Here is a 12,410-nt window from a genome sequence, read left to right on the forward strand (position 1 = left end):
GACTCTTTAGTATATGTTTAATTTTTACTTGTTTTATTTTAGGGAAAACTGAGCAATAATAATTGTTCGACACCTTCAAGCATTTATTTGGATACTTTCACTGTTATCTAGTGTTTTAGCAGATTGGGATATGTTTTGTACTTAAACTTCGCAAAGCATCGATTAGGTGTCGCTGTTGTCAATAAACCAGCCAGTGCGAAAGGCGGAGAAAACGGAGATTTCTGTCTGCTTTAGCTATCAGGAAATGCGAGTTCACTTGCAGATGGATCATGGAACCAAAATAATCATTGATGGGGAGTTCAAAGGGGATAATGGCAATAAATTTTTGTGTAATAAGTTACCAGATTTGTGAAAAAATAGTGGAATATGCACTTTCTTGCATATGAGAGTTTAAAAAGATAATCCTTAGTGTTTTTGATGGCTTCTCTTGTTTGGAAGAATTTTGAAAAAATACCTGTTGGCTACACATTCATCCAGTCCCTAGATGATGCATCTGGTGGATCAAATCCCTTATTTTAGCTGAATCTCCATGTCAAGTAATCACAGTTAAACATCTCAAATTCCTTATTTGGACATGAATTCCCAGTCAAGCAATCACAGTTAAACATCTCAAATTTCTTTATTTGGACATGAATTCCCAGTCAAGCAATCACAGTTAAACATCTCAAATTCCTTATTTGGACATGAATTCCCAGTCAAGCAATCACAGTTAAACATCTCAAATTCCTTATTTGGACATGAATTCCCAGTCAAGCAATCACGGTTAAACATCTCAAATTCCTTATTTGGACATGAATTCCCAGTCAAGCAGTCAGTTAAATGTCTCAAATCCTTTACTTGGGGCCCCATCTTCCAGTTAATCTATTACAATAAAACACCTCAAATCCCTTTTTTGTGCCCGAGTTCCTGGTCAGGCAATTACAGATAAATATTTAAAATCCCATACTTGGGCCTGATTTCCTGTCATGCCATCACAATGAAACATCTCAGATTGGTACCATGAAAGCAGAAAGTGTAATATACGCATACAAAATAGAGTAATAATGGAGTCCTAGCTCATTTAAATCAGATGAATCCATCGAAAAACTGTTAGCAATGTTTCTTAACATTCAAATTTTTCATGTGGAGGGAGGAAAATTGCATATAGCAGGACATTTTGAGGAACTTTTGGTAAATATGAAAAAAAAATCATCTATTTTGGCACAGCAGATAGAAGTTTATATCCAATATTGGAATATTAAGTTGGTATTTTGGATTTCTTCAGCATACAAGTACAGCAGACATGGTGATTTGCTTTACAAAGGAGCAAATAGACAACTGCAGAATTAATAATTTCAGGACTTAAAACGTCTCTTTATTTTATAATTTTGAAGATGAGCCCAACTTAAATACAGTAAGAGCTCTTGGAAAAAATTAAAACAAGTACATGGAAAGTCCTTAAATGTGATCCCATAATTTTTGTACTTTGGATAAATGAAGAAAGACTGCCTTTAAGATCATTCATGTTCTGTATTACACTCCTAACCAAATTTTTTTTACCTTGATCAGTTTTTCCTTTGCTTCTGTCAAGTACTAGTGTTACAGAATGATATTAATTATCATGGTGAAGATGGGAGATGTATTCTTGCTTGTATCCCTCATTCTCAAAGTTATCCTTAGTAAATATTGGCCGGAATTTTTTAAAAGTTTGCGTGGTTGAATAATTAGGTAAATCAACTTGTAAATACAGTAAGATAAAGCATTTGTATGATGCCATTGTTTCAGTGGTGATGCAGAGAAGATCAATGAGATGGTTGCATATTTGTCTGAACAGCAGGAGACAAAAATGATCATGGTATTTGATGAAGCTTTCAAGTTTTTCATGCAAAAGGATGATGCACAGGGTCTCCAGAAAGGTATGTCAGTTGATGTGTTGATCTTTACTTAATTTTGCTATATTTACATGAAATGGTTGCCATTTTTAATCTAATGTAATGTTTGTAGTACATGGCTATTTCAAAATATGTTGACAACAAATTGTTTGTTCTTGCAGAAGTGACAACTGTGCTGGACAGAATGAAATTGTATTTTGCTGTTTTTCAGTGTTAAATGAAAATATTGAATTTTGAGTAAGTTTCAGGAAATTCCAAATAATGGTTCAAGGTGGAGGTAGGGTGTTGAAATATTTGATTGTAGGATTTTTATGTAATAAAGGTCAGGAAGAAGTATTGCTGTGTTGGACTTAGAGTGAATGGTGTGTTTTGGCAATGTCACCAGAAATCCTTGTGTCATTTAATTCCATCCTCCTCCTAAAAAGTCTTTTGGAAGCAACTGGTCCTTTGGTTCTTCATGTATTGCAATGAAACTTGGTGAAGTGGAAGGTCATACCTGTAGATGTGCATGTCTGCAAATCGCTTTGGTTCTGCAATTTTTAGCCCAACTGATTACAGACCAGAAGAGCTTAGGAGATGGTGTATTGTCCTTCATCTGTCTATCTGTTAGCACAAGTTTGTTTCATATACATTCATCCCATGAACCAGTTGGTCCTAAAGGAAGATGGTGCTACTTGAAAATCTAGATTAGCTACTAAAGTGTCAATCTTGAAAATCTTGTCACTATTCCTCAGGAACAGATACTAAGATTGACATAAGTTTGCACCACCATAAGGCTTCGTATGATGTCTAGTTGATCCTAATTGAAAAATGTGTTGCTCAGACGTCCAGTATGGCCACCACAATGGCAATCATTAAATCTTAGTTACCACTGTTCCTTCACATCAGCATGGGTTTTCAATAAAAGACTTAATGTGTTGTCTAGTTAGTTGTCAATAAAACTAGTGTCAGTCTGACTTCCAGTATGGCTACTACACTGTTCCCCTTGAAAATTTGTTATCACTGCATATCATTGATGGTTGGTCAAGTTGACATTGTGCCTTCACCAAAAGACTTCTTATGATACAAGTTGGTCCTAAATGGAAATGGTTCTAATCATATATCTAATATGGTGACTAAGGCAGTCATCTTGAATAATCTTGTTATAGTTGCTCCTAAACAGAAAGTTATATCAACATAGGGTTTCTTCAACATTTTCTTGTTGGTCCTAAATGAAAATGGTACCAGTGTGACATCCAGTATATCCACCACAGAAGCTAATTAAAAGTTTTCTTAAAGCTTAAGAATATTGGAGGTGGTTTAAAGGAGGAAACGGTATTGTTCTGAATTTCTTTAATTTCTCTTTGGCCTGTAAACCATCAATACCTTTGAGGGACTCCTGTTTTAACTTATCTTTTTAGCCTTGAAGCTTAATGACAGATTGTATGATTGCAGCTGACCTCAGTTTTCATTAGATCATCATTAAGCTTGTTCATTGTTATCCTTACCTGAAGATGCTTATGTTGACAAATCTCTTTGCTCTTACAAGTTTTATTTGCATTATTTTTCCTTGTAACTAAATGCAATGTGTGGCATAATCTTGTGCACACAACTAGTTGGTATTTGTATGGGTCACTGTATTGTTTTGCACATTATGGTCATCATCTAAGAATGTTCATATTGACAAATATTTGCTCCTATGTATTTTATTCGCATGCCACAAGGCAGAGTATATTATGTTGTACTGACTGTCCAACCATTTTGTACCAGTTTTGTTTACACTCATTAACTCGTTATCCTCCTCCTACAAATATCAAGCTGATACGTGAACAGAGGTAGGAAGAACTCCATTGATTTTGGTCAAGATCACTGTAACCAACAGAAAAAAAATGGTTTTCTTATAATATCCTGAGTTGCCTACAATAACAGTTATCAAACTTTGTGCAAGGCTTGTACAGTGTAAAATTTGTTCTTCTGTGTTTGATTTGAATATGGATTTCATATTAAAAGTAGTGAAATTGGTCAGAGAACCAGACTAATTTTACAGCAGCACATCAGACACTTTAAACTGCATTTGTTCATGCAAAGCATCTGCATGTTCAAAGTGTTAATCATAGAATTTTTAAAAAAATGGCATCCAGCAAGTGATTCATGTTTAAGACGAGAAGGAAAATAAGGCTCTTAAAAAGTGTTAATAATCAGCACAAGGAAAATAAGCCTCTTGAAAAGTGTTAATAATCAGCACAAGGAAAATAAGCCTCTTGAAAAGTGTTAATAATCAGCACAAGGAAAATAAGCCTCTTGAAAAGTGTTAATAATCAGCACAAGGAAAATAAACCTCTTGAAAAGTGTTAATCAGCACAAGGAAAATAAGCCTCTTAAAAAGTGTTAATAATCAGCACAAGGAAAATAAAAAGAAATATTCAGATTCTTGTGAATAAAAGCTGGAAGGGAGACAGTTATGTTTATTGGACATCACATGCCAATTTGAGTATGGCTTGTGGCGGGAAATATGATAGCCGTTGTCATGTGAAATGGAAAACGAATTTCCAGGAATTATGTAAAGTTGAGAGATAGCAACAAGCCATTGAGCTGGATATAGTTTGGAACTAAAATTTGTGCAACTTTACTAGTGGTAAATAAAGTCTATGTGTACTTTACAAACTTTTCAGTTGAAAATAATGTTTATTGTTGCTGCACACTCCAAATACCGAACTTTTAATTACGTTTTCCAGCTTTACAGTACATCATAAGTCTGGTAGGGAGTCATGTAAATCATAAGCCTGGTAGGGAGTCATGTACATCATAAACCTGCCATGGAGTCATGTACTTTGTATGGAGTCATGTACATCAAAAGCCTGGTAGGGAGTCTTGTACCTCATAAGCCTGCCATGGAGTCATGTACTTAATGTACTTTGCATGGAGTCATGTACATCAAAGCCCGGTAGGGAGTCATGTACATCATAAGCCTGTTAGGGAGTTATGTACATCATAAGCCTGGTAGGAAGTCATGTATATCATAAGCCTGCCATGGAGTCATGTATTTTGTATGGAGTCATGTACATCAAAAGCCTGCTATGGAGTTATGTACTTTGTATAGAGTCATGTACATCATAAATTTGGTAGGGAGTCATGTACATCATAAATTTGGTAGGGAGTCATGTACATCATAAGCCTGGTAGGGAGTCATGTACATCATAAGCCTACCATAGAATCATGTACATCATAAGCCTACCATAGAGTCATGTACATCATAAGCCTACCATAGAGTCATGTACTTTGTATGTTGTCATGTACATCATAAGCCTACCATGGAGTCATGTACTTTGTATGGAGTCATGTACATCATAAGCCTGGTAGGAAGTCATGTACATCATAAGCCTGCTATGGAGTCATGTATTTTGTATGGAGTCATGTACATCATAAGCCTACCATGGAGTCATGTACTTTGTATGGAGTCATGCACATCATAAGCCTGGTATGGAGTCATGTACATCATGAGCCAGGTATGGAGTCATGTACATCATGAGCCAGGTATGGAGGTAAGACTGATCTGGTGAACATTTGCTATTTAAGTGTATGTACCATTTGAAGTAAGTTATGCTTATATTTCAATTCGTTCTTTTTTTTTCAGTGGTGGATAAATTATTTCACGATGCAGACGAGGACCAATGGATTCTTGTTAATTTGATGAGAAATTTTCTTGAGTGTGGCAAGGTGCCACAGGCCAGGCGAGCTCTGCAGGTACTTGGAGATATATTAATCATTACATCATGCTTGTGTCAAATTGAAATAGAGGTTCATTCATTGCATTCATAAACTTGTTTTCAAGCCCATAATCCAACAGGAAGTAGTACCTCACTTTCTTCCCCATCTGTATTTATTATCTGTATGTTTATATATCCTCTGTATATTGTATCTGATCAAATTTGCTTTGGTATAATTGGACACTTATTTAACTTAGGGGCCTCGAGTAGCCGAGTGGTCTAAAGCACTGTCCGTTACGGATCACTGCCATCTCACCTTGGTCTGCGTGGGTTCGAGTCTTGGATGCAACCAATGTGGGTATGTGAGAAAGCTTGCCAGTAGCTTCTCGTGGGTCGGTGCTTCTTTCCAAGAGTTTCCTGGGTTCATCCTCCAGCATTAATAGTAGCCGCCATGTATAGCCTATCTTGTGATAAAAAATGGCTTTAAACCCTACAACAACATTTAACTTAAATTATGAAAGCATATTTGTTCATTTTGCAGTACCTTTGTTTGTTTGTGAGATTTTTGCCTACATTGTCTTTGAGTGAAATCATGCAAAAAAGTCATTTCTGTACACTATTTAAACTTTGCATATATTCTTCCTATTAATTAGATGATCATTTTGTGTGCCTATTTTGAGCCAAATTAAAATGTGGTGATGGTGGTGGTGGTGTTACTTAGTATTTAAGCTTTTGGCATAAACTTAAAACTTAAAAGTACCCTTTTTTGTTCAACTTAGTGTGTTAGATGTAATTTTTGCTGAATACTGATGAAACTTAAGGAAAAAATCAACTGCCTTACGTAGGGTTCAAAAGTCTGACACAGCAGACAGAATATTTAGTGGAGAAAGAATCCAGGTAATCTAATGGCAAGCTTTCTCATACCTTTGTTGGCCAAGCTGTGACTCAGATGCATGCAGACAGTTGTGAGATGTTGGTGATCAGTAGAGGCTAGCAGCTTAGACAAACTTGGGCCCATGGTTATTAATGGATGATTTTGTTTGGACGTATTAATATGTTGTTAATGCACTAAGATTTCATTCTTGAATTTTCAGTTAGGAATGACAAAATGTCACAAATGCCACCAACGAAATCCATAAAACATGCCTCACTTGCACAAAATGCTCATTGTCTGGGACATGCAGTGTGTGCATGATCTGATCAGAGGACATTTGGTCAACAGTTCTGCAGAGGAGAAAAGGGTCAAATCTTAAACTGAGTAGTCCGATATTTGGAGTCACAATCTCGAGAGAGAATCAGTTGCAAGTTTAGTTGGAGTCCCACCTACCCACCAAAAATGTGACATGCAACATCATCTGCCACCATTACATCTGCAGAATTAGGTGAGAATGATGCTGCAGTTATGTTATCATTCTTCTATACCATTTTTAGAGCTACAGATGCGTTGCCTTAATTCTAACTGCACTGGAGCAGCATACCCTCAATTCTAAGGAGCCCAGTGGGCACATTTTTGCACATAGCCTTCAGAACTTCAGGTCTTGGCACATGGGTTTTTGACCATTTCTTAATGATCACTTAAATCATCCTTTAGTACTCTCTGATGCTGACTTGCTTATGCACCCATGCTGTCATCTGTATCTCCTCATGCCCAGCAACCATAGATTGATGATTTCAGCAACCCATACCACATGCAAGTCTTTGGGACTGTTGAATGAGGACGCCTATTGAGATATTACCGATAGAGCTTTCATTTCACCACATCTCTGGCACAGGCAGTACCAAAACTGTTTGTACCACAGTCAACATGGTCGACACTTGCACTGTCCATTATACCAGCAATGAGCTGTCTGTACCTGAACTGGCTAACCACATATTTATGGTGTACTCATTTGGATGGTATCATGACAAATACATGGACAGTGGAAATGCCTCTTCCATGTCTTGGGGCATATTTTATGCATATCAAAATAACACTAGACCAGGATGACCCATAATCCTGAAGATCTAACTTACATCCAACTATGGAGAGAAGTGAGATCAGCTGTAAGGCTGCAGTGGAAGAAATTTACCAACATTGTCAGCCTCAGAATGCCTTTACCCTACTGCCACTCAGGCCTAAAAGGTTAAGGCTTCTGTACATTTGGATGATGCGCCTTTCAAAAAGCCTCACTTTTGAACATTTTGCTCCAAGACATAACATTTGACAGCTCCGGTGGCCTAGTGGTTAGAGTGTCCATGCAGGAGGTTGTGGGTTCAAACCCCAGCTGAGACCTACCAAATACTCCTAAAATTGGTACTAATAACTGCCTCGCTAGGCGCTCGGCATTAAGAGGTTAGTGTTAGGAGCAGTTGGCCTGGTGTCAGGATAATGTGACTGGGTGGGACATCATGCTTTATGTCTGCGGCATGATGCCCCAGTGCTAGACATCACTGTAAACTGCCATACTGCAGACATCGTTGCGATATGACTGGAAAATTGTTGAAGCTATGTTAAAAATCTAAATCACACACCCACACACACACACAAGACATAACAGAAGCTGTTGGCTGTCATGAACAGTTAACCTTCTTAAGATTTGTCACAGGGATTTAGCTTTGCAGAGTCAAAATTTGATTCTTATGGGTCCAGTGGCTGCTGCCCAGATGACAACCATACCCACCTGACATTGCGCATAGTTGAGCACAAAGCTGTATTCATCTCTAAAAAGTTTGTCCGTAACAAGAGTTCAACAATTTTCCTAGTAATAGTTGACATGGGTCACATGAGCATGGACTTGTTTGCTTTAAAGATGGGAGAACAGTAATCTTTCTTTTAGGAATCCAGCCTTTTCTACCCTCACAGGATGCCCAGGGTATAGGTAGATTGCTTAGCATACCTTCCTCCTGTTACCTATTCGCCTAATTTTCATGTGATCCGGGAACGTATTTGAAGGTGAAAGCACATTTTTCAGTAAATTATGTTTCTCCAAGAATACTTATCCAATCACATCACTTTAAAACCCTTCAGACCTCCCTGTCATGCAAGCATCAGCTTAAAACAAGTGACACCTGGTGGCACGAAAGGGAGGTAGTTTTTGTCTTTTGGGAATGGCAGGATTTTGGGGGTAGGTAGCAAGCTTATTTTCCTAATCTTGATGTGATCAGGTACGTATTCTCAGAGAAACAGTTTCGTGAAAACTTTACTTTCTCAGAACAAGTTTGGATTGACTTGCTCCGGCATGAAGTCCACACAGTTTTTTAAATTGTGGGAAAGTGGTGAAAGCAGAAACAGATTAAAAAGCCTTGGTACACAGTTAGCTTATCTCATCCTTTATACTGTTCAATTAGAAGTTAGTTCCTATCTCTTTCAAGAACAAATGTTCAACAAACTTTGACACATTCTGTGATCATGGAAAGGAAGATCTAGGGCAGATCAAAGACCATAAGGACATTGTTGCAAAGTTTTAATGTCTAGACCAGTGACTTTGGCCCGCCATCTGAAATGGATTTTTTCATCGGTTTTGACATGGTTTAATAAAGCAAACTTATGACCAGTATCTTGAGCTTCCTTGACTTGCCTACAATAGAAACCTGCTTCCTAGTCTTCGAAGCTACGAGTCTTGGGCAGATTCCCACCATGGTGGTTGTTCCAAACTGTTAGCAGTTAAGTCATAAGAGAACAGCCTTCTGCTCATTGGGAATCAATGCTTTGTCTTGAAATCTCTATCTTACTTTGGCCCTTCATCCCAGAAACATCAACAGGCCCTGCAAGGGCTCAGAAGTGGGACCCAAGTGAACTAAGCTGATCAAAAGAGGGAGGGCTCATTTGTTCTTACCATTTGAGAAGGGACTAGAGTTCTGCTTGGATGCTGGCATTCTGGATACAGTGGGTTATCCTCTCTGCTTTTGAGGGACTAAATTAGTAGAAAATGTATTCTTGTGAATACTGATACCCGCTAGCATAGTATTCAAGCATAACCTTCTCCTGACATTATCTGAGCGATGAGATAGAGGGCAGAAACAAATTTCTTCAGCTTCTGATACCTTCATCTCGAAGGGTTCATTTGGACCTTGTGGGATCTGTAGCAGCTGCACAGCAGGTCAGGAGGGAAATTTTTCTACAAAATAAAATCCACCATATCTGTATGCTGACTCTAGACCAAATCTCTCAACATATCTAAAGCTGGTTCATATTCATTGGGGTCTGGAGGTTGGGCCTTCTACACGGTAAGGGATGTAACTCCATCAATTTTACGTATTCTCCAAGTGTGATAGAGTAACATATTTGAAGAAGAAACCTATTTTGGAAGTAAAACGTGCTTCTTGAACAGTATTTGCCCAATCATAATACAGGCAAACCCCTTTCAGCTTCCCAAGGTACATTTATTCAACAAAGAGAGTATGCACATCTGCTGCAGTAGTAACAGATGTAAGGCTGGGATTTGATTCCTGAATACAAAGGGAGAACACTTTTGTCTGACTTCCAGTTAGGAGGGCAAATGACTTAGCAAGTTTGTTGCTGAAAGCAATCTTGGGATGGATGGATTTGCAACGTTATTGCTTGTTTTCTTAATGTTCCATGATCAAGTATTATTGAATAAACCTATTTTACTCCAAAATTGGTTTCTTGCCCTACATCAGATGTTCATCGTTGACAAGTGTCCCATTTTTCCCATATTTTTAATCTTTTTTTAAAAATAAAAAAAATTAAATAAAAGATTTCCTTCCAATTTTCTGTTTAGAACTGGTACCTGTTCCATTCTGAGAGTAAATGATTTACATGTATATAGGGATATAGAGTTCTAAAATATGAGTTGTTCATTCAAAATCAAGGATACCATGCCATTCTTGAACCACTAGATTGAAGTGCACAGAGAGTTTGCTGCTATCACTGCATCTTATTTTCATAGTACTTGACTTCTAGTCATGTTGAAAAGGAAAGCAGAATATTCAGATTTTTATCCAGCAAAGAAAATAAATCAGAACTGGAAGAACAGTTATATCATCATTATTAGATTTGTAAATCCATCAAGCAAAGGAGAAAACTTTTAATTTGCAAATTGTATCATTGTGATTTTGCTATTGGGCATGGAGACGCCCATGACATAAAACAGCATGAAAAAAGCTAATTAACATCATCTTGGTGCTTCACCATTAGCAACAAAGCCTGAGTGTTTATAAGTACCAGAGAGAACCTTGATGTAATTCAATCAGAAGTTCATATTATCAAATTTATTTTTGAAGTTAACCTTTCTCTTGCAGTTGCTAGTGTTGCTGGTGATTTATTTTGCACACTTTTTTTGGGACAGTAAAATTGGAAAGAATTACTCTTGTGGTAGAATGTAAACAGTAAATAAAAAATAAAAAAAATCACACAGAATTTAGAATCATCAATGAAATATGGTATATTTGGAATTGATAATGATTGGAAAAACAAGGTGTGGAAAAGGTTCCTTTAAATGGCCTGTGTCTTAGTTTGAGTGTGTTGCCCTCTTGCACCTTCTGAATGAGAACCTGAATGGAACAGGGTGCCCATTCCAACGTGCAAGAGTGCAACACGTGCATTTTTGACATTAAATAATTAAGTTACTTTCCTACTTTAATGATGGTTGTAGGTATTGTAAATACAATCAAACCCAGTTTTCTCAATTACGTGTGTAAAAAAATCCTCAGTGTAACTGGGTCACGAGATATCAAGGTTTAGTTGACAAATCTACTGCATAACAATGATTATGCATCTGAAGTAATGAGGAGTTTTGTTTCTAAAAACAAATGGCATTTCTAATGCACAATAATAATAAAAATTCAGTCGTGCCAGGTTGCAGGAAGAAAAAGATTAGAGGTCTTTTAAATGAGATTAAGTAACAAGTCACACATTTTTACAACACTTGAGTTACTGCAACAATGTCTGGTTTAAAGTTGTTTTTATTTCCCTGTGAAAAGCCTCATCCAAAGCATCAGGAAGACAATGATTTTCTCACACTGTCCAAAAATCTAGGCCAATTTAAGTACAAGTACATGTAGGACTATACTTTTGACTAGCAGCAAAATGTAACTGACCAATATTGTGCATGAAAATCAGTCATTTTTGTTGATTGTCTGAGATCCCTTAGCACCGGTATATGCTGGTTTTTACCGATAAAACTTGCCTCTGTACTGGAAAAAGATGAGGCTATCGGTATTCATGTACTGAAAACCTTTAAAATCTGTTCCAAGTCTTTAAAGTTAACTGTCTCAACATCAAGTTCTGTAAGAGGCCAACCGATTCATTCATACAGCTGTAGTCCCATATCCCTCCTGACTTTGACCATCGGCAAAACAAAGCACCAGAGTTGGCTAATCTCTTTGATGGATTGCAAGACTTTGATATTCAAGATAAAAACAATACAAATGAATGCACTCCTCTATGTTTCATAGATGTTAATCCTGTCAGTCACTTTCCGCTTCATTCCGTTTGTGTTGAAGGATATGTGATCATGGTACATTGATAAACAACACAATAAAAAAAAATACTGGGCACTATGGTATTTTTTTAAAACAATACCATTGGTGTTTTTATTTACTCTTGTTCAAAACAAATTAATAACCATGTGCTGGAGAGGTTTGAAGGGGGTGGTTTGGAATTTTGTAGGTTGTTTCTATTTATAGATTTATTGTGAGTCACGTGATCTAGCCATGCTGAAGTTGAATGCTTACATTTGCACCAAGCAATGAAACGTTTTAACTATTACTGAATCCTTTTTAAATATACTGTGTAAAACAAATGAGGTATTTTTAGCTACATTTAATAATGTTAACTTGATAACTTTCTGAGTTACAGATAGGAGCAAATTTATGATGCTGTGTGGACTATGTTGTCATGGTGTTGATAATG

General features: G+C 37.1%; 1 protein-coding gene across 3 annotated transcripts in view; it reads left to right on the plus strand.

Moving 5' to 3' along the window:
* The window catches only part of LOC149808447 (leucine-rich PPR motif-containing protein, mitochondrial-like), a 162,202-nt gene that overhangs the window by 95,736 nt on the left and 54,056 nt on the right, over positions 1–12,410 (plus strand). For all 3 annotated transcript variants that reach the window (XM_089977347.1, XM_089977366.1, XM_089977356.1), the window contains exons 24-25: positions 1,765–1,895; positions 5,485–5,594. In XM_089977347.1, coding sequence (XP_089833473.1) covers positions 1,765–1,895; positions 5,485–5,594 — 241 coding nt within the window. The remainder of the gene's footprint in view (positions 1–1,764; positions 1,896–5,484; positions 5,595–12,410) is intronic.

Source organism: Sinohyriopsis cumingii, chromosome 1, assembly GCF_028554795.1.
Source record: "Sinohyriopsis cumingii isolate HCF-2022 chromosome 1, ASM2855479v2, whole genome shotgun sequence".
In the NCBI taxonomy this organism is placed as follows: domain Eukaryota; kingdom Metazoa; phylum Mollusca; class Bivalvia; order Unionida; family Unionidae; genus Sinohyriopsis; species Sinohyriopsis cumingii.